The sequence below is a fragment of the Kogia breviceps genome, chromosome 1 (assembly GCF_026419965.1).
Source record: "Kogia breviceps isolate mKogBre1 chromosome 1, mKogBre1 haplotype 1, whole genome shotgun sequence".
Lineage (NCBI taxonomy): Eukaryota > Metazoa > Chordata > Mammalia > Artiodactyla > Physeteridae > Kogia > Kogia breviceps.
In genome coordinates, this window is record NC_081310.1 from 72,596,029 (window position 1) to 72,619,249 (window position 23,221).

At 41.9% G+C, this 23,221-nt stretch overlaps 1 protein-coding gene and 1 pseudogene across 4 annotated transcripts in view; both read left to right on the forward strand.

Annotated features, from left to right (window-relative positions):
• The first annotated feature begins 1,185 nt into the window (after positions 1–1,185).
• Positions 1,186–2,292, forward strand: LOC131756682 (WW domain binding protein 1-like pseudogene; annotated as a pseudogene).
• An 8,614-nt stretch (positions 2,293–10,906) lies between these two features.
• The window catches only part of TTF2 (transcription termination factor 2), a 44,396-nt gene continuing 32,081 nt past the window's right edge, over positions 10,907–23,221 (forward strand). For 2 of the 4 annotated variants that reach the window (XM_067033999.1, XM_067034003.1), the window contains exons 1-3: positions 10,920–10,989; positions 11,066–11,168; positions 23,023–23,089. In XM_067033999.1, the coding sequence (XP_066890100.1) occupies positions 10,962–10,989; positions 11,066–11,168; positions 23,023–23,089 (198 nt within the window). In that variant the 5' untranslated portion in view covers positions 10,920–10,961. Of the gene's footprint in view, positions 10,990–11,065; positions 11,169–13,480; positions 13,568–23,022; positions 23,090–23,221 lie in introns of all 4 variants that reach the window. The other 2 variants (XM_059041327.2, XM_059041318.2) reach the window with 2 other exon arrangements.

The following is a 23,221-nucleotide window of genomic DNA, read 5'->3' on the forward strand; positions in this document are numbered from 1 at the left end:
TTCTGTTCCAGCACCTAGGTTAACTCAGAAGGGAAATGCAGGGAGAAGTAGCCAGAACTCTGCCAGAGTTTCCTCAACTCTTAAGAGCCCAGCCTCTAGGGAGGCTCAGAACATTATGGTAGAGGGCTTTGAAGCACTGGGCAGTGTATTCGTTCTCAACTTGAGAACCTGGAATCTACCCTAATGTCATTTGTGGCCGTCCAGAAGAAATGCAGCTCAGAGTGACTGCCAGAAAACAAGTACAGAGCCACAAGTGGCCTTGAGACTCTACGTGATCTAATTTCTAAAGAGGCAAGCGTTGCACAAAACAAGTGAGAAGTGTCCTTTCTTTCTAGTAATATTTGGAATTGGAGTTGAGGATAAGGTTAGAATTAAGCAAAATAACTAGAATAGAGTTAAGGGAAAAGAGATCTTGCTATAAAATTGAAATTCGATACCAAAAAGGAAATGGGATGAATTAAGAAAATACAAGAAAGGATTAATTACAGGAAGGTCAGCATTAAATAGCTAGACTGAGAGCTAAGCAAGTTTAAGAGGTAATGTGGTGAGGTGTGGAGACGTGGGTCCTACAACTGATAGTATAATAACATTGCAGGCCGTATAGAAAAATGGGAAAAAAGAGAAAAAAGCTACCGATAAGCCTTCCACCTTAATTGGCATTATTATTAATTTTGTGCATGTCTTCTGTTATTTTTCCCTTGCATCTGCTTTTAATATCTTTATTAGATTTTTGTTTAAGTCGTAAGAGCAATACATGTGAATTGCAGAAAATGAAACCTGCTCTGGTCTCCCAACCCAACCTCTCAGAGGTATACAAATGGAATATAGTCTTAAAAGTTAATAGTTTGTTAAAAGAAGTCAAAAGAAGATGAGATATATCTACACACACACACACACACACACACACACACACACACACACACACACACAATGGAATACTACTCAGCCATAAAAATGAATGAAATTTTGCCATTTGCAGCATCATAGATGGACTTGGAGGGCATTATGCTAAGTGAAATAAGTCAGAAAAAGACAAACACTGCCTCATCTCACTTCTATGGAATATAAGAAATAAACTAGTGAATATAACAAACAAGAAGCAGGAAGAAGGAAGAAGAAGGAAGAGGAGGAGAGGGGGGAGGAGGAGGGAGGTGACCGTGCCGTGGCGGAGGAGCAGGAGGGGGGATGGAGAGGAGAAGGCTCCTGGGTGGCATGGCGCACCTGCTCCTCCAGGCGCTGCCCAGCCCCCCATCAGCCAGGGCTGAACCCCTGCAGGATAAGGAAACCCGCATGGGTCCCAACAATCAAAGCTACGTCTGTGACACAGGACACTGCTGTGGACAGTCTCAGTGCTGCAGCTACTACTATGAACTCTGGTGGTTCTGGCTCGTGTGGACCATCATCATCCTCCTGAGCTGCTGCTGCGTGTGCCACCACCGCCGAGCCAAGCACCGCCTTCAGGCCCAACAGCGGCAGCATGAAATCCACCTGATCGCTTACCGGGAAGCCCACAATTACTCAGTGCTGCCATTTTATTTCAGGTTTTTGCCGAACTCTTTACTACCTCCTTATGAGGAAGTGGAACCTACCTCCAACTCCTCCCCCACCATACAGTGCCTTCCAGCTCCAGCAGTAGCAGCTGCCTACACAGTGTGGCCGATCTCACCAGGGGCTCCCAGCGGGGCTCAGAGCAGCCCCTCATCCAGGCCCAGCAGAAGCAGCACGCGACCCCCGAGCATCGCTGACCCTGAGCCCTCCAACATGTCAGCAGACCCAGCAGCCGCCAAAGCCCCTGGGATGGAGCCCAGCGCCTCTGTGGCCGGCCTGGGGGAGGTGGATCCTGGGGCCTTCCTGGACAAGGATTCCAAATGTAAGGAGAAGCTGCTGAAAGGGTGCAGCTCCGAGCAGGGCAGCACCCTCCCTGACAGCAAAGACAAGACACCCAGCAGACGTCGCCGCTTCACAGGTGACTCGGGCACCGAGGTGTGTGTGTGCAACCGGGGCGACCATGATGATGGCCTCAAAGAGTTCAACGTGCTCATCGATGATGCTGACGAGTGCCTGGACTTCTGCCACAGCTGCCACGTGCGGCCCCCTGGCAACGAGGAAGAAGAGCTCTGCCAGACCTCCGAGGAGCAGGCCCGGGAGCCCGGGCACCCCCACCTGCCGCGGCTTCCTGCCTGCCTGCTGCTGAACACCATCAACGAACAGGACTCCTCAAACTCCCAGAGCAGCAGCTCCCCTAGCTAGAGCAGGCCCTGCCTGCACCCGAGAACTTGGCGACGCAACCAGGGTAGGGAACCATGAGAGAAGCATTAAGTGACTGTGTTCCTTTTTTTTTTTAACCCCCCTCTGCTCCTGCATTTTCCTGCATCTCCAGGTACAGTTTGGGGGGTGGGTGCCTCACCCCCCATAGAAACACAGTGTCATGGAGGGCCGAGAAGTTGTTCTGTGACTCATTCCTCATACCCCACCCCGTCCCCCTTTACCTCTTTTCAAGTCACGTCTTCCTATCTGCTTGGGTCAGAGAGATGTGTGTTTCAGAAGCCCACAAGGAGGGGATGAGACTGTGCCCTGAGGTGACTCTTGGTGATGGAGTGGATTCATGTTCTGGTGTGAGATTACAAGAACCTCGCCGTGTCTCAGTCCAAAAGAGGTGGCAGGTCTCAGCCCTGGGTGAAGCCCCCAGAGGTCCGGGAATTGTCGCTTCTCGCTGCCAGTGTCTCTGGAGCTGGAGTTGGGCCCCTCCTGTGGGAGGATGAGAGCTGACCCGTGGTTTCATGGTGGGTTGGTAAAGGGCTTGTGCTCTCAAATTCCAGGTGATGAGATCAAAGTGGCACAATGCATCCTGGAGGGGCCCCTTCCCAGCAGGCCCTGGCTGGCCGCGGACTGGTTCAGTATGGAAGATTACACCTGCCTTCTCTTTGTATTTTTTCTTTTTTAAAAAAACAACAACAACAAAAGCGAGCTGAAAATAAGAACCTGACCAGTGGGCAGGCAAGAATTCTGTTTTAGAAAAGGAAAATTTGTGGCTTTTTCCCAACTTGGCCTTCAAAGAGTCCTGGCTACAGGTGAGCCAGAAGGAGATGTTTTGTGTGCAGGCTTGGCTGGGGGCTATCTCTGGAACTTCTGCGGGTGAGCAGGAGGCCCTGCGCTGTGGCAGCGGATAGAGGTGCAGCTTTCCGCATCTCTGCCCTTTGATCTGTGCCCACAGGTGACCAGAACCCTCCCCCATCCCAAGTACACATCTGCTGGCCTTCATGTCTCACTGTTCTCTACCAACAAATGAGGAAGCTGTGGGTCCTGAGAAAGGGTGGTCCTGTAGCCTGACTCTCACACAGTACTTTCTCTTGATTCTGAATAAGGTGTTTTGTTTGTTTGTTTTTTCAGACTGACCATTTGGAAAAAAATGCCTTGGTTATCTGTGGTTTTCGTGCCCTTTCCCTGCTCCACGCCCTCTTTGAGTGAGGTAACTAATTTTTGTAACCTATGTAAAGTGTCTAAGTGACCCAGGTAAGAGGGTGAAGGCGGCCATCCTGAAGGACCACAGGATCCTTATTACTGTAGTTTGGCTTCAAAAGCCAGTTGAGCTTTGACAGGAATAATCTGAATGGAGAAAGCAAACTGCCGAAACTAACATTCCCTGTCCAGCCCTGTTCATATGAAGAGTTTGGTTCTCCTCCCACTCTTGAATGATGACATTCAGACTAGGCATTGATGTTATGGTAAGAAAGGAAGATATATATATACATATATATGTGTATATATATGAATACACACATATATATGTATATATGTATATATATACACATACACATAATATAGACAAATCCAAGGCTGTGAGGTGAACGAGTGTCTGAGTTTGGAGTCCACAAAACCAAAATCCACGTTGAACAAACTGCAGTCCGTATACAGAGACTTTCTGGATAACCTGTGTGTGTCTGTCCGTTGTGTGTGAGCCCCCAGCCCTGTTTTCCTGTGAATACACTTTGAACAGCAGCCACTCTGCTCACGGTACCCACGCGTTTGGAGCAGGTGCAGCCCTCTCAAGGTAATTTATTTTACACATTTACTGTTTACTGAGCACATGTCTGACTGTGCACTTGGGTGTACTCAGCAGCGCTGTCGGCGGCAGTCCCCACGTTTGCCAGAGAGATGCTGTGCTCCAAGTAGAGGTTTTACTCTACCCATCACTGCCATTTGCACATTGCTCCGTGGACACTCGGAGGCCTGTGTTCTGCTCCCTGTAAACGGAAACGTGCTCTGAGCCTGTCTGCCTCCCTCGGCTGCTCCTGGCCCTCGGCGTCAGCCCCCGGGGGAGGGTGTCCACAACCGCTCGGGACAGAAGGCCAAGGTGGAACCTCAGACAGAAGCTGGACTGGATCTTCAGTGTCCAGCTCGGACTGGTGGTGGCCCAGACGTCAGCCCTGCCCAGAATTGCCAGGAGGGTTTGGCGGCCACCAGAGTGTCGTAGGGCTTACCTCCCTCTGCTGAGGTCCGGCACGTGGCCGGTGTGTGGCGAGAGTGGGCAGGAGTGTGCCAGCAGCCCTCAGGTGCCTTTCCTGCCACTTTGGTTTTTGTTTTTATCCCAAACAACTCACTGAAGTGTCTCAAAGGAGATCAAGTTTTACCAAAATGAACCCTGCTTGAGTTAACTGGTTGAAGGGATGGATTCTGGCCCTCTCAGGATTCCTTCTCCAGCCAGAGTGGGGACCTGGTCCACGTGTTTACTGCTGGGTTTACTGCAGCATCCAATGCGAAAGGCATGAGAAGAAGAAAACCCTGCCGGTGGAGCTGGGCTCCAGTCCAGCATCACAGTCTAGCTCCTGCTATACGAGGCCGCCCTGCATGACGACAGACGGAAGTAGGGAGCTGAAGGACTCGGGAGGGAGTCTGGTGTTCCAGGTGAACGAGAAGAAATGGGTTGGTTGAGGGTTTGGTGCTACAGTCAGAAGATTTGCAAAGGCTAACATATTTCCCTGTGAGGCACATCACCCTTTGTCAGTTACTGCAAATATGTGTATTTTAAGCAATAAGATTCAGCTGGTCAGACTTTTCTGTGCAGTCTCGGTGATGCATTTCCTGTGCTGTGCTTGTTCTGAAGACAGGGGGGCTCTAACCACTGTGAGAAGCCCAAATAATATCGATCCCTGAAAAAAAGAAAAAAGAAGCAGACTCACAGATATAGAGAACAATCTAGGAGTTACCAGTGGAAAGAGGGAAGGGGGAGGGGCAATATAGGGGTAGGGGAGTAAGAGGTACAAACTATTAGGTATAAAATAAGCTACAAGGATATATTGTACAACATGGGGAATATAGCCAATATTTTATAATTACTATAAATAGAGTATAACATTTAAAAATTGTGAATCACTATATTGTACACCTGTAATTTGTATAATATTATTATACATCAACTATACTTCAATTAAAAAGAGTTAATAGTTTGTTGTTAAAAACATTTTTCAAAGGACTATAATTATAGTATATATGCAATTCTATTACTTAACATTCTATAAACATTAACATTATACATTAATATTTCTTTGATCTCCTTGAGTTAATAACAGTTAATGTCAATTTTGCTTAGGTTTTAGTTTAAGTTTCATACAAACCTTTAAAGGAAAAAGCTTTCAAGACCATTATAAAAGAGGAAGATGGTGGCTTATAAGCGCATGAAGAGGAGCTCAACATCAATAGTCATTAGGAAATGCACATTAAAACCAAGCTGAGATATCACTTCGCAGCTGCTAGAATGACTATAATAAAAAAGACAGACAATAACAAGTGTTGGTAAGGATGTGGAGAACCTGGAACCTTTATATGTTGCTCTTGGGAATGTAAAATGGTACAGTCACTTTGGAAAACAGCTGGTAACTCCCTAAAAATTTACACATAAACTTATCACCTGACCAGCAGTTCCTCTTAAGGTATCTATCCAAGAGAAATGAAAAAAAAAAAGTCTATATAAAGACTTGTTAATGTTCATAACAACATGATTCCTAATAAACCCCAAGGGAAAACAATCCAAATATAATGGAATACCATTCAGCAATAAAATGATTGAAACACTGATATACACTACAACACGGATGAACCTCAAAACATTATGCTAGGGCTTCCCTGGTGGCGCAGTGGTTGAGAATCTGCCTGCTAATGCAGGGGACACGGGTTCGAGCCCTGGTCTGGGAAGATCTCACATGCCGCGGAGCAACTAAGCTCGTGTGCCACAACTACTGAGCCTGCGCGTCTGGAGCCTGTGCTCCGCAACAAGACAGGTCGCGATAGTGAGAGGCACCGCGATGAAGAGTGGTCCCCGCTTGCCACAACTAGAGAAAGCCCTCGCACAGAAACGAAGACCCAACACAGCAAAAATAAATAAATTAATAAACTCTTACCCCCAACATCTTCTTAAAAAATTATGCTAAATGAAAGGGGACAAAGGCAATGGACTACATATTGTATACTCCATTTATAAGAAATGTCCCCAAAGGCATACTTATACAGAAAGCAAATCAGTGGTGGCCTTGGTGCTGGGGGTGTTAGTGGGAACTGACTACATACAGATTTGAGGGAAGTTTTGGGGGGTGATGAAAATGTTCTAAAACTAGATTGTGGTGATGCTTGCACAAATTTATAAATTTACTAAAAAAGTATTGAATTGTACGCTTACCAAAAAAGAAAAGTGGATGAAGGAGGGCCTGATTTGCACCATTTTGGGGATAATATTTTAAGACCAGTGACATTTGGAACGTAATACAAAATATGGTACAACCAAAGAATTTGTAAAATCTCTTCACTTTTCCAATTATAACCAGATTTGTCTTTACTATATTCTCATCCTGACTGTGCCTTTATCAAAGTTTAAAATGGTCATATATTTGAAAGGCACAAAATAAAATGAAATCGAATTATCATTACATATCGTTAAATAAAAAGAATGAAAACAGCAGAAAAGGTGGACCTTGTGTTTGGCTTTTATGTTAATGTGCTGCTCCCTAGTGATCATTTATAAAATGGCAGGACTTGGTTTGTTTTTTTATCTTGGATTTGTTGAGCCACGTCTGTATAACAGAAATAGCTGAATGCTTGGCTGTGTGTAGGTTAAATATCTAAATGAATCACTGAATAATTTATGCTTCCTAAAAATACTGTGGTGGCAAGAACTGGATTGGGAGTCCCACCAAAATGGCTGTCAGTCCCTGATCTGTCCAGTGTCAGCTTTCTGACTTTGAGCCAGGAATAGATTAATCTTCTGGTTTCAAAGTTCAAGGAGAAGCTCTGTAAGGAAGTGGCTAATAGCATGGCCTTGGGGCAAGCTCCTTAACTACTCTAAACTTTGGTGTCCTATTTTTAAAATTGGGGATAGAGGAATACCCACTTCCAGGGTACCTGTGAGAACTGCATGTAAGAATGCATATAAAAGCACTTATCTCAAAATATACCTCAGAAGTTAGGCTACAGTGATGTTTCCCTATAGTAATAATGTGCCTCATGGGGACAAAAAATCCTTTATCTACTGTTTAAAATTACTTACCACTCCCCACCCCAAAGCAATTAGCAAAAACCCAGAATGATATAAATTTGAAATATACTTAGATTATCAGCTAATTGGAAAAACATATTTGGACAATTTCATTTTAAAAATAATGAGTAAAGGTAAAGGTTGCATAGAACTTGGAATTTTACAAATAACTTGAAATTTGGACTTGCTGATTATTTTAAAACAATCCAGACAGTGACAGGGATGTCAAGGGGTGACTTCTAGCTGGTACTCTCACCACCAGTACCTTATGGATGCCTGTCGTGTTTGATATATGCCAGCCAGCAGAATTCTGACCAGATAAAATACAATTGTTTCATTTCCACAAGAATTAAAATGAGTGTTTGCTCCACTCTGGATTTTATTCCACAAGTCAGTGAACCATTCTGCTTAAGGATTAATACCATCTAAAACTAAAGAGTTTCTACTATTTACTCCTTCATCCATTAATTTCCTTAGGATGTCAAAACATCTAGGTGATTGATCTTAGGTTTTATTTTCCATACAGATGTTTTGGCATTGCTTATACAGTGTATCTTTGTCTTTAACAGCTTTATTGAAGGATAATTTAGACACCATAGAATTCACCTATTTAAAGTGTACAGTGCCCTGAGTCTTAGGAAATGTATATAGCTGTGCAGCCATTACTACGATCCAGTTTTAGAACAGTTCCATCACATACTTTACGTTTGACCAGCTCCATACAGAAAGAATTTATTGGCTCATTAACCTGTGGATTTAAACCATCTAGCTCTAGGACCTAGCCTAGCCATTCATTAGGAATCAATCAAGTTTTAAAGAAAAACAAACTCAAAGACTCAACTTTACTCAAAATAGGGGTCCATAAAGCACATCGTGTCCAAAGGGCTCTCCAAGAGTCTACAGGCTAGTTACGGATATAAATTTAAAATAAGTTAATATATACATACTAGTGTATGTATTTTGAAAAGTGTATATTGTATAATTCACTATAGTTTATGCCAATATTATGGCCACCTTTCACAAAAAATCTTGTTTGTATTTTCACTCTTATAAATATGATTAAGTGGGACAAACTGTCCAGAGCTTAAACATTTTGTTCTAGCATATCCCAAATTTATGGGAGAAATATTTCCCCTTTCTGTGATTTAGCTGTGCACACTTTCATGGGGTTGGACCTGATACTGGCTTGAATACTTGCAGAAGAAGAGCTTCTTCCTCAATGGGATATTTAAGAGGCCCTAATTTTGTCTTATTTGTTTCAAAAATATATTATTCAAGAAATAATTAAATTATCATCCCCCTTTTCCTGCAAATCCAGTATTCATGGTCCTCTTCTCTTAATACAGCATCTATTAAAAATGTGCATAAAAAACTCTCAATGCAAGAATTACAATCTGGGAATAATGAAAATGCCTCTATTTATTTATTCATTTTTTGCTCCTTTCCTGTCTCTACGTTTATCTATAGGTGTTTCAGAAGGGATAGTTATGTATAAACTAACTCCACTTTGCTTCCAGACACATCTTTATCTAGTCCTACAGAGTTTACTGCTAACTCCACTCATCTTGACATTAAATACTATTTTACATTGTTATTTAAGTGTTCAATATGTGCTAGTTCTGTCTCCTCCAAATACTGAGCGAGCTATTAGTGGTTATAATAGTCATCTTAAACTTTGTGTATGAATAAATGAATTGTATATTTCTCAAGCACCTGGTCCACATTGGGCACACAAAAAGCTATTTAATAAGGACTCATTTAATTAATAAATGATACCTTGGGGCTTCCCTGGTGGCGCAGTGGTTAAGAATCTGACTGCCAGTACAGGGGACATGGGTTTGATCCCTGGTCCGAGAACATTCCACATGCCATGGAGCAACTAGGCCCGTGAGCCACAACTACTGAGCCTGCGCTTCTAGAGCCCGTGCTCCGCAACAAGAGAAGCCAAGAGAAGCCATCGTAATGAGAAGCTGGCGCACCACAAGGAAGAGTAGCTCCCGCTCGCCGAAACTAGAGAAAGCCCGCGTGCAGCAACGAAGACCCAACGCAGCCATAAATAAATAAATAAAATCTATTAAAAAAAAATAAATGATACCTCAGGTTTGTCTCCCCTCCTCTGGAACCCCTAGGGCATTTACGTTTATCATATAGCCCAGATTTCCTAGAATTTGCAGATTTCCTGTCCTACGGTCTCCATAAGTACAGTTGCACATGCCATATGTCTGGACATATGGTCCTCAGTAGTTGTAAGACGAAGCCATCTTTCTTGCAATAAGTCTCTGATTTCTATTCCTCCCTTTTTGTTGACTAAGATCTGATTACGATTTCAAAGTCCCCTTTCTTTTTCTTCACCCTCGATTTTTAATATTACAAAAAGCATACTAGTAGAAAAAGTCTGACAATACAAAGTGTGCAAAATAAAACTCCCTTTCACCAAAGGCAATCTATTTCTCCTGTTGTTTCCACTTTGACATTTCTAACTCAGGTCTCCTACACTGAGCGCCTAGAGAACATTCAGTACACGGAGGAGGCAGCTGCGCTGTCCCCTGGGCACCCGTCGGCAGACGGCCCACTCGCTAATTCTCTGACCTCGGGTGAGTCACTCAAACTTCTATGAGTGTCGGGGGTCCTTAAAATGCTGCCTATGTCACCAGGTTGTCAAGAGAGATATGTATGGGTTAGCGCTTTGTGTTGTGTAGCCCTAGTCTTTATGCCTGCTTTACGATAGATTTGCCAGTTAACCCCGCAGCGTTAAAGGATGCCCCATCGGCCCTCATTCGCGCCCCGCCTCTCTCCCCTAAATTGCAAATCCAGTGCCTCCTCCTGCGGTGGCCGCTTCTCAGGGACTCCTCCCCTCCCCAGTGACCCCTCGCGGAGGCAGAGCGCCCACTAGTGCCAGGCCCCGGCTCGCAGATGACCGCGAAGCTGCAGGCGCTCTTGGCCTCCGGGAGAAGGCAGCTTTCTTTGCAGAGGAGTTTGTAACGTTTGCTTCCTCTAGGGCCGCCTCTAGATCTTAAATGAATAGACGCTAGAGTCGCCCCGCTCACAGTCCCGTTCTTTCGTCTTCCAGGACCTGCAAAACAAAGCTTCCCTCGGCCCGGAAGCCCTGCCAGCCCCCAAGCCTCCCTCTAGCGCCAGCCACGCCCCACCAGCCAGACCTGGTTCCCCCCTCCGCCCCCTCGCCTCATTTTTGATTTCGGCGCGCCGCGAGCCTAGGGCGGCTGTGATTGGTTGGAGGTGAGCACACTTCCCGTCTGATTGACTGATAGTAGGTAGGGTGGGTGGGGCTAAGGCCGCGGCGGTGAATTATGGGGGTTAAGACTACAGGAGGTGGGTGACGATTGGTTCCTGAATGAGGAGGGCGGAGTAAACGGCGGAAGCAGGCGTTGGGGGTGGGGGTGGGGGTGGTTTCGGGGAAGAGGAAAGAAGCAGTGGGATGGAAGTAGTTTGGTGTCCGCAGCACGGTAGGTCGGGGTCCTAGTGTCCTTCGGGATCTGTCAACCTAGCGTGGCGTAATCATTGTCGACCCTTTCTCCTCAGGGACCTTATGTTTTCTGAAGACCGGCGTCCGAGATGGCCCGAATAAAGGAAAGAGCTTCTACGTGTGCCGGGCGGACACATGCAGCTTCGTGCGGGCCGCCGAGTAGGTCTCGAGCTGGGCATGATTCCCTGGGACTGCGTGTGGCCTCCCAGGAGGAGTCTCCGGCTCCCCGCTTCCCACAAGGACTAGGAGAGCTGGGACACCTGGTCTGCGGAGCCAGGGCCCTTTAAGTAGTTGGTAATCCCAGGAAAGCGTGGCATGTTAGGGACACGCTCCGCCACTGCTTCCTATGTGACCCAAGGCTGGTTACTTTCCCTCTCTGGGCCGCCAATTCCCTCACTTATAACATGGAGGATTGGTTACGTCTGTATCCTTCTGGTCCTTTACAGTTCTGTTCACCTGTCAGGCCTTGACCCTCCCTTCTCCTGCTTGAACATTACCCCCTTCCCATTTAAGTGAGGCATACAGGCATAGCAGAAATTAATTGGCGCCAGCTTTGCACTAGTTTTAGGCCAAACTGTTATTTATTTATTTATTTTAAAATTTTTATTTATTTACTTTTTGGCTGCATTGGGTCCTCGTTGCTGCACGTGGGCTTTCTCTAGTTGCGGAGAACGGGGGCTAGTCTTTGTTGCAGTGCGCAGGCTTCTCATTGCGGTGGCTTCTCTTGTTGCGGAGCACGGGCTCTAGGCACGCGGGCTTCAGTAGTTGTGGCGCATAGGCTCAGTAATTGTGGCTCACGGGCTCTAGAGCACAGGCTCAGTAGTTGTGGCACATGGGCTTAGTTGCTCCACGGGATGTGGGATCTTGGCGGACTAGGGCTCGAACCGGTGTTGCCTGCATTGGCAGGCGGATTCTTAACCACTGTGCCACCAGGGAAGCCCTCCAACTGGTTTTTAAATGTTTGAAGTTAAAACACTCTGGTAGTCAGATTAACAGGCCCCTTTAAAAATAGTATTCTCTGCATTTAAGTGGTGAGATTGATATTCCAAAGAAACAAATTACTTTAGGGATTAAAGCTGAAAGAAACATCAGAAATCTGATTCAGCAGTCTAGTTTCTTACAAAGGTGAAAGCTGAGACCCAGAAATATTAAGCATCTTCTTTGAAGTGAGGAAAGTTAATACTGTTCTCATAAATTGTTGTTAATGTTTTCACAGTACCGAGTGTCCACAGTTTCTATGTGAAATTTTAAACTGTCACATCATTATGCGTTTTTCCTGCTTTCTGTTGAACTTGGTTTAGAAAAGGTATTTTTCTACATACGTAAGGCACATAATGGATATCAATACTGGAAAATAAAGTATTTTTTCAACACATATATTGACTTCTCATGTTTCCCCCAAATGATTTAGATGATTTGTGTTTTTGTTATGCTTTGAAACTAAGTGGAAGGTTTTTACACTTTTTCAGATTTAGAAAATAAATTTTTAGAGAAAATATTTTCTTAGCCTTCTAATAAGTTTTTACATTTGAAAGAAATTACTGGGATCCAACTTAATTAAATACAAAGTGACTCTATTTAAATCAGTGTTAAATCTGAAGATAGAAGGGACCAAACAAAAATACTCAAGCTATCAACACCATATCATTATGTCAGAGTTTACTGTTTAATTTCTGATATCTATATGGAGCTTCTTAGGTTCAGTACCTAGCTCAATTTTCATGAGACATGAAAGCACATTCAGATTTATAGGAGTTAAACATTAATAGAAGCATAAGATTTGGTTTTAAGTGAAGAGAAAAATGCCCTTATATATAGCTTACCATTTATAAGAACATATTACTGTACAAACTAGTACAATAATATTTGACATGAAGACGGTTATTTGATAAATTCGACCTCTTTGGAATGTCTGGTAACCAGAATATAAGCAAAAAGACAAAGAAAATGCCACAGGTCATGTGAGACTACTTTAGATCTTCACTCTCAAATGTTATACATAAATTCTTTCATAGTAAGAAGTTGGAAGGGAGGAGTTGAACTTACGCCAACCAAGCATGAAGCAAATTAGTAGAGTGTGTTTGCAGAGTTGGCATGTGAACAACACTGAGTAACAGCTAACAGGTTATCAGGAAAAAGGATGATGGAAGAACCTGGGGAACATTCACAGCTTGGAGGTATCGCAGTATAGTGGTCACATAGCACAGTATCGTTTTAAACTTGAGTCCTCAGGAAAAAGATAGGTATATTTACTGTCATGTTTTATTTGGGGGCATGAGAAAAGATGAAAGCTGTGGGCCTTTTCCCCAGAGGAATGCACATAGACATAAAAATGTGTGGGATTTACAAACCCAGTAGAGGTCATACATGGACCCTTAAGTTTAAAACCCATATTCTGGATTTAATTTTAGGATATTGACCTCTATTCTTTGCCTCCTAAAACAAAATTTCATTTTTTTTTTTCCCTTTAGCATTCCTGTTTCTCATTGTTTATTGCATGAGGACTTTGTGGTAGAGCTTCAGGGTCTGTTTCTATCACAGGGCAAGAATGAATACAGGTAAGTGTCCAAAAGGAACAGCTAAGTGTATTTGTTTTTGTTTTTGTTTTTGTTTTCCTCGGCCTGGTGGGGTTACAGTCAGGTGTTTTCCTAGGATTGACTATTCTTTAAAAGTCATTAAAAAACAAACGGTATTTCAATATATATTGAATATCTTTTGGGCTGTCACTTCCTGACTTCTGAGCTACTGGTTAATGTGAGAAGCCTGACTTCTAGTTAATTTCTGGATAAACTGCTCTACCTCCCTCCTTCTCCAGCTCTCAAGTAGCCAATTTAGCATCAGCCCACCAATGGTCATTAACTTGTACTAACTTGTCAACTTTCTCATTCTGGTAGTACAACGAGGTAATGTGTAAAAATGTCTAATGTATGTTAAGTACTCAATAAATGCTAGTTTCCCTTTTATGGGAACTCAGAGAAAGGGCAGAGAAGTCTATATAGGTGGCAGATATTTGTCATGTGTATTGAAAAATAAGTAGGAATTCTCTAGGGGCAAAAAAGAGGTCATATTTAACCGATCAGTCTCCTGCATTAGTGTACAGGGGCATGAAGTAATTGCAAGCATTTGGTTCAGTGGTAGTTTAGCATATATTTAAGTGGAGACTTCAGAAGATAAGACTGGCCAGAAAGGCAGGGGCCAGATGTAATGTTTTTATATGATATTCCGTGCAGTTTGAAATTTATATATTCTAGATCAAATTTTCCCCCCAAGTATAGGCATTCAAGTACCATCTTCACAATTTTTACATAACTGAAAACTGCCTGTACTACTGTATTTCTTAACTGAGTTTTGCATGCAGTAAGATGCACAGTTCTTTTAAGTGTTCAACCGGTTGAGTTTTGAGAAAGGTGTATACCCATCCTTATAACCAAGATCCCAGTCAAAATATAGAATATTTATTTCTATTACCCCATTAAGTGCCATTGGATCCCTTCTAGTTAATCCCCCCACCCACTGTAGCCAATCATTGTTGTGATTCATACTGTATGTATTCTTTTGTATCTGGCTTTTATGTAACAGTATCTGTAAGATTCATCCATGTGGTTGTGTGTATCAGTAATTCATTTTTTTAAAATAAATTTATTTATTTTTTTATTTTTTTGGCTGCGTTGGGTCTTCGTTGCTACGCACGGGCTTTCTCTAGTTGTGGCGAGTGGAGGCTACTCTTTGTTGCAGAGCATGGACTATAGGGCGTGCAGGCTCAGTAGTTGTGGCATGCAGGCTCAGTAGTTGTGGCTCACGGGCTCTAGAGCACAGGCTCAGCAGTTGTGGCACATGGGCTTAGTTGTTCTACAGCATGTGGGTTGGGATCTTCCCAGACCAGGGATCGAACCCATGTGTCCTGCATTGGCAGGCAGATTCTTAACCATTGCGCCACTCGGGATGTCCCCAGTAATTCATTCTTTATTATTGCCCAGTTGAATTACATTTTATGAATACCATTTATGAAAACCATTTTGTTTCATGTGTTTCTTTGCCATTTCTGTGTATATTCTTTGATGGAGTATCTGTTTAAAATTTTTGCCCATTTTTTAAATTGAAATTTTTAAATGACATAATTGAAGAGTCACAAGCAATTAAAAGAAATATTGATAGTACAGAGAGAGCCTCTGTAGACTTTGCCTAATGGTAACATTTTGCAAAATTTAGTATAATATCATAACTAGGATATTGATATTGATAATCCACTGATCTCATTTGTAAAGATAGTTTTACTTGTACTAATTTGTGTGTGTACGTGTACATTTAGTTCTGTATAACTTTATCAAGTGTAGTTTCGTGTATTCACTACAACAGTCAAGATATTGAGTAGTTCCATTACCAGAGGATCCTTCTTGTTGCCCTTTTATAACCACACCCACCTTCCTCGTTTCCCCCTGTTCACCCCTGCCAATCATGAAGCTGATCTCCAGCTCTAAAATTTTGTCATTTCAAAATGTTACATACATGGAATCATACAGCATAACTTTGGAGGATTTTTGCCTATTTTTAAAATTGAGTTGTCTTTTGTTACTGAGTTGAGAGAGTTCTTTATGTATTCTCTGTAGAAGTCCTTTGGTTGATATATGGATTGTGAATGTTTTCTCCCAATCTGTGGCTTTCATTTTCTTGACTATTTTTTGAGGAGCAGAAGCTTTTCATTTTATGAAGTCCATTTTATCATTTTGTTATGGTTTGTGCTTTTTGTGTTCTCTGAGAAATCTTTGCCTACCTCAAGATCATAAAGTTCTCCAGTGGTTTCTTCTAGAAGTTTTATAGTTGTTTTTTTTTTTTTTAATGGCTTTTTTGTTTAGTCTCTGCTCTCCCTCATATTATCAATAATTTGGGGTACCTCATGAGATTCAAATTGAGGTTCATTTAATTTTTCATATAGTAATGAATGAATGTTATTCAATTGTTTCAGCACCATTTTTTGAAGACTTTCCTTTCCCCATGGAAATGCTTGGCACCTTTGTTGAAAAATGGTTGACCACCACGTGTGGGTCTATTTTTGGACTTGTTAAGCTCTTCCATTGATCTATTTGCCTATCCTGACACTATCAGATAAGATCGTGTGAATCCAACTTTCCTTTTCAAGATTGGCTATTCTAGGTCCTTTACATTTCCATATAAAATGTAGAATTGACTTTTAAAATTTCCTCAGAAAACTCAGTTGGGATTTCATTGAACCTGTATAGATCAGTTTGGGGAGAACTGACATCAATATTGATCTTCCAGTTCATGAGCATGGTATATTATTTATTTATGACTTTTAAAATTTCAGCATTATGGAATAGTTCTCATTATAGAATACTATACCCTTTTGGTTAAATTTAGTCCTCAGTGTTAATGTTTTTTGACACTGTTATAAATGGAAATTTTTTTTTTTGGCTGCACCATGCGGTTTACGGGATCTTAGTTCCCCGACCAGAGATTGAACCCTGGCCCTTGGCAGTGAAAGTGCAGAGTCCTAACCACTCGACCACCAGGGAATTCCCTATATATGGAATTTTTAAAAAATTCACTCTTCTGTTGTTTTCTGCTAGTACAGTGGTGCCAGTAAGCCTCTAGTACGTGAAGTTAGGATGTTCTCCTTTACACACTACTGGGGGCCCTGAATCATACAGAGATATTATTCTATGTGGTAGGAAGATGCCGAAGAATTTTTTATTCAATTTGCATTAAAAGAAGAACTGTGGAAGTTAGATTAGGAAGTGAAGTCAGTGGAGGCACGAAGCCCACTGAACTAATAGCTGCTATTGAATGCCTACTACGTGGCATGTTCTTTACCTCTTATCTTCCTAGAATCTGCTGTGAGAGGTTTCAATATCCCTGTTGTATAGACAGATGAGGAAACATTTAGAAAGGTTAGAAAAGGAATCTGAGGTGCCATGGTTATGATGTGGCATGGCTGGGATTTGAGCCTAGGTCTAACCAACTCCAGGCACACCCACCTTCTCTAAGTAAAAGATGGGTTTGGATTGAAGCCCTGGCAATGGAGTTGGATGCACTTAGACTGGAGAACACTTGCTGAAATGGATATGGCACTTTTCCTGGTAGGGGGTTTAAGCACATTTAAGCATGTTCTTTCCTCGATTTACTCAGCTGGGACAGTGGTCATGGTAGACCCGATTTCACTGGGTTGTGAGGGTTCACTGAGGCCGTGTGTGTGGTGCACTTAGTCTGGCATTTGGCACGTGGTCAGTGCTCAGGAAATGGTTGCCTAGTTGGGTTTATGGATGATGAGTTTACCATTAAGCAAGACAAGGAAGGAAAGGTAACATCAGTAGAGGATGGCTAACACATACAGCTTTGGACTCATTGTGTCTTATGTATGTATGAAACCAGCTAGCAAAGTGAGTGGGCAGCTCTGAAGAAAGGTCTAAGCTGAAGACAGAAGTTTGAGAACTTGTCTCTAATATTCTTCACACTAGGTAGATGAGGCTGAGAGGTGATCATTATTTTAAAAATAGAAAAAGAATGCTTGAATGTATTTCTTTTAGTCCAAATCTAGAACACTTATTAGACGGTACTTACTAGAGCTTTAAAAAGCTTGTTTTAGGACAAATAAAATACGGTTCTACAACACACAACAAATTAAAAGCAAAGCAAGAGAAGCAAAAAATCCAGCAAGTACCCTGATAGGTGGTACAGGCCAGAAATTTAAAAAGAAATAGGTAATGTGTCTGTGGATGATGACTTCCTTAGCAGACAGTAAGGCATTTAGCCAGAACCCCTATACTCTGGAGAACGATGTCAGGGAGTACAGCCTTTCCTTCCCCAAAACTGGGTTTTCTTTTCAGGAACTTAAAGTACTTTACATGCTTGAATTAATACCATTATGTTTAACGCTTAACCTAGCTAGGAAACAGGTGTAGTAGAGTAATGCAGGGGAGGTATAAACCAAAGTAGGACTAAGGTGCCCATTTTTGTTACCTTGGAGTAAAGCCGCTTTTGTGTGTAGTTCTCTAACTAAACACCAGATGGTACCACTCACCAGCGTTTGACTGACCCTTCAGCCATGGGCATTTTTAATGCCCAGTTTATGGGCATTAAAGAAAACTATGGTAGTCCCTAGGTAGAACCAGAAGGAACAACCCTTGCTTTGACGTTAGTGATGTGGCACATGTTGATATACAGATGGTGGACATTGTCATCCAGCTCCTGAGTTCATGTTCTCGCCCCTCTCTCTCTCTCTCTTAGCTTTCATTCTCAAGGATATGGGGTCAAAATGGATGGTAATATTCTTTTGTCTGTAGTTGGATAAAACCAACCAGTTATTTTAGTTCTTTTTTTTTCTTTTTTTTTTGCGGTACACGGGCCTCTCACTGTTGTGGCCTCTCACGTTGCAGAGCACAGGCTCTGGACGCGCAGGCTCATGGCCCGCGGCCATGGCTCACGGGCCCAGCCGCTCCACGGCATGTGGGATCCTCCCAGACTGGGGCACAAACCCGTGTCCCCTGCATCGGAAGGTGGACTCTCAACCACTGCGCCACCAGGGAAGCCCCCACTTGAATCTTTGCATGTCTAGGAAACTCCTTGTATGGTTTGTTACTGGGTAGAATTGACATGCAGGTTATTTAACCCAGTGATGATTACCTAGGCTGATGAAGGAGAGGCATTTGGGCATGAACCAGACCCACGCGGAAGGACCTCAGGTCCAGCAACCCATGAAGAACTCCACTCAATAAAGCCAGGACTTTTACTAGGTGCTGTAGAGTGTCGTGCACTGCACTGTATCATAGAAGTAATCCTTGTATGGAGAGGATATTAACCCTTTTTAATATGTGTAGCAGTTACTTTCCCCAGTTTGCCTTTTGTCGTATAATTTCACCTATAGTATTTTACTATATGGAAGTTTAATACTTTTATGTAGTCAAATTACTAAATCCTTTCTCTCTCAGCTGCAGGATTTTGTCATTCCCTTTTCACTTCAGGATTACAAAAATATTCATCTCCATTTTTTTCCTAGAACATTTACAATTTCATTCTTTTTTTAAAAAAATAAATTTGTTTACTTATTTATTTTTGGCTGCATTGGGTTTTTGTTGCTGCATGCAGGCTTTCTTTAGTTGTGGCAAGTGGGGGCTACTCTTCGTTGTGGTGCGCAGGCTTCTCACTGCAATGATTTCTCTTGTTGCGGAGCACAGGCTCTAGGCGTGCGGGATTCAGTAGTTGTGGCACACGGGCTCTAGAGCGCAGGCTCAGTAGTTGTGGTGCATGGGCTTAGTTGCTCCGCGGCATGTGGGATCTTCCCAGACCAGGGCTCGAACCCGTGTCCCCTGCATTGGCAGGCGGATTCTTAACCACTTCGCCACCAGGGAAGTCCTACAGTTTCGTTCTTTACATTTTTTTATCCATCTTGAATTTTTTTGTAAAAGAATGAGGTAGAAATCCAGCTTTATGTTTCTCCATTGCTGCATATATAGATGTGAACCCATATTTCTAAGGTCCCTGTGACACAATTGGGATAAGAGACACATGGAGGTTGGCGAGCAGTCCAATCTGCACATTAGAGTGCTATATTGGATGTGTTCAAGTGCCAGATGCTTCTGTGACTATAAGACTAACAGTAGGAGATTAAGGCTGATGAAGGTTACTGAGAAAGTGGAGGATCTGAGACTTGGATTTGGCCTTGAATGACCTCTTGTTGGTTTCTTCATCATTATTGTTCATAACCTATGTCCTGGAAAATAATTAATGAATATACTGTAGAAATTATGCTCTTTTTTCATAGTGGAATCAGTATTTGCTTTCTCTATGAGAATATATTTCCACTGCTTTCTCTGTTGATTTACAATTTAATAAATGTAACAAACTTTTTATCCTAAAAGCAGAGAAGCCCACCCAGATTGATTTTAATAAAAATGTAAGTAGAAGCATTTTTTGCACTGTGCCTAGCACATAGTTGATGCTCAGTGTGTGTTGTTTTCTTCCCTCTTTCTCCAAATCTTGCCCTTCTCCTGAAAGTCTTTGAGGCGTGGGCTTTAAAACAGATACTATGAAACATTCTTTCAGTAAAGGTTTCAAGTACTTGATACACTTTCAACAACAGCAGGAATTTGTTCTTGACTTATTTTCATAAGTAGTAGTACTCCCTAATAGTAGCCAGTACTTTGAATTTTTATGCATTCAAGGCATTTCAGAAATTTTCAGAACTATATGTTCAATATAGTATCCTATTGCAGTAAGAAAAATTAGAGACCAATACATGTTTTTTAAAATTGTGAGTTTGAATGGGAAAATTGTGAGTTTGTATGAGAGGGGCTGGTCCTGTTTTCTTTTTAACTTGACGTTTATGGAATACTTGTCCATTTGGGGCATGTTATCTTTGCTTCTATGTCCAAGCAAAGTATGGTGTTGAGGGCTCCTGACCTGCTCAGGATTTGGTTTTGAGTTAGGAATCAGACTGTTGTGATTCCTGTTGTATATCACAGTACTAATTTAAGAAGTTTGAAAAAGAACAAGAAATTAAACGGAAAGAAAGCAGAAAGAATTAGCTCAGGCAAAACTAATATTTAATGAGTTAGAAAACAGCAAAAAGAGAACTAATAAATGAAACCTAGAAGCTAATTGATGAAGAAAAACAGAGAAGGCTCTAATCCACAGTATGAGATATAGATAGTTGGATATATTAAAACACATGTGACATGACATATACAAAAGGTTATTCGTTGTGATATTGCTTTTAATAGGAAAGAATTGGAAACAACCAAACTGTCCCCTTCAAGAGGGTCTGGTTAAATAAATAATGGAACATCCTTATAGTGGAAAACTGTAGCTGGGTAAAAAACTGTGCAGCTGTAGAAAAAAAAAAAAAAATATATATATATATATAAGGAAGTTGTTTATGTATATGTTTTTATAGAAAAATCTCCAAGACATTGTTAAGTTAAAAAAAAAAAAAAGAAGCAAGCAAGGTCTTTAGTACCTTGAGTAGAGAAGGAAGAAATAAAATATTATATTGATCTGCTTTCAAACCGTCTCTGGAAAGGCAAACAAAAAATTAATGAAAATGGTTACTTGGGAGGGATGTGAATGGAACATATGAGGAGGGGGTGCTTTTCACTGCCATTTTACACTTTTTGATTGAGTATATTACCTATTTAAACAATTAAAATATGTATTTTAAAAGCCCTTATTTAACTGATTACATGTTTTTGAGAAGTCATTTGGGGTAAGGAAAAAATCAGTTGGTTCTGTTTAATTCAGCAGTACTTAACTATTATGTACAAAAGGCGAAGCTTAGTTACGAATGAAGAGATCATATATGGTTATAGCCTTCTGGTTGCTGAATATATAGTTGGGCAGACAGGCAGATACAAGTGTAATACAACTATATACAATAAAAATACAGAAGCAGTACAATGAATGAACAGGGAAGGGGATGTGGGAAAACCTTGCAAAGGAGGTATGTCTTGAACTAGGTGTGGAGGGACCTGTGGGACTTTGACAGCTGGTGATGGGGTAATGGTGGGCAAATAGGGATAAGGAGGACATTCGTTGGATGGAGGATGGTACACATGCAAAGTCCAGTAGGATGGAGAGTGTGTGGCTTAGTTGGAGGATGGGACAGAGTAGCCATTTCTGGATAGCTGGAGTATAGGTAGTGTTTGTGTGAGCAGGGACTGTCTTGCACTGGGATGTAAGTCTGTGTTCAGTCTTTTTTTTCTTAAAGGAAGATTGGAAATATATACAAAATTAGGATAGACTAGTACAGCACATGAGCTTCAACAATCACCAATTCATGGCTAATCTTGTTCCATATATCCCCTACCCACTCCACCCCCCAACTCCTGCCATATTTGGAAACAGATCCCAGGTAATGTCATTTCTTCTGTAAATATTTCAGTGTGTAGCTCTAAAAGATATGAATTCTTTTTTTTGTTAACCAGTTGGAGTACAGATTTCCAGTAGATTCATAAATGTTATAAATAGTTTATTTTTTGGTAGTTTTTGTTCATTTGCTTAAGTCAAGATCCAAATAAGGTCCACAGATTGCAGTTGATTGATAGGTTTGTTTAAGTCTCTTAAGTAGGTCCCCCCAATCTTTTTTTCTCCCTTGTGATTTACTTGTTGAAGGAATCAAGTTGTTTATCTTAATAGCATTTCCCACTGTTAAGAGTTTGCAGATTACATCCCCTGGTCGTTTTATGTGTTCCTCTGTTGTTTGTATTTCCTGTAAATCGGTAATTGGATCCAAGTTTGACCAGATTCAGGTTAGTTTTTGTTTGGCTTGTTTTTTTTTTGTTTTTTTTTTTAATTTATTTTTGGCTGTGTTGGGTCTTTGTTGCTGCGTGCAGGCTTTCTATAGTTGCGGAGAGCGGGGGCTACTCTTCATTGCAGTGGCTTCTCTTGTTGTGGAGCACAGGATCTAGGCACACGGGCTTCAGTATTTGTGGCATGTGGGCTCAGTAGTTGTGGCTTGCAGGCTCTAGAGCACAGGCTCCGTAGTTGTGGCGCACGGGCTTCGTTGCTCCACAGCATGTGGGATCTTCCCGGACCAGGGCTCGAACCCGTGTCCCCTGCCTTGGCAGGCAGATTCTTAACCACTGCGCCACCAGGGAAGTCCATGGCTTGGTTTTTTTCTTTGTTTGTTTGTTTTTACTTTATGGGAAGTATTATGGCTTCCCATTCGGGACACATAATGTCTGTTCATCTCCTTTTTTCTGATTTTAGCAGTCCTTGCTGATCAGTGTTCCCATGTCAGTCATTCTGTAGAGTTAAAAGAATAAGTCTATGAATACCCTCTGGTTACCATGACATCTGTATCCTTTCACTTCTCAGCTCTTATAAATATCCTGTGAGATAAAGAATTTTTAAATGTAGTACATATAAGAGAAATTGGTTTCAAGTGACCTTTGAAAGCTGGTATCAAATAATTATAAGGTGTTTTCTTGGGTTAAAAACAAATTTATCTCATGTTTTAATGTATTTTCACAAATTTGATTATTTCCGTTTTATACTTTGTTAGGTTATTCTTCCGATGTGTTAGAAGTAAAACAGAAGGGAAGCAATGGTGTGGAAATGTCCCATGGCAGGTAGGAATTATTCATCTGTTTTCAAATCTGACTATTAAGATTGTTTAATCTGTGGGATCACCTGAAAAGACCCTGAAGTCCAGTATAAACTGGTGTTCATTGTACTATCTCTGAAAGGCAGTTCTTTTCTTT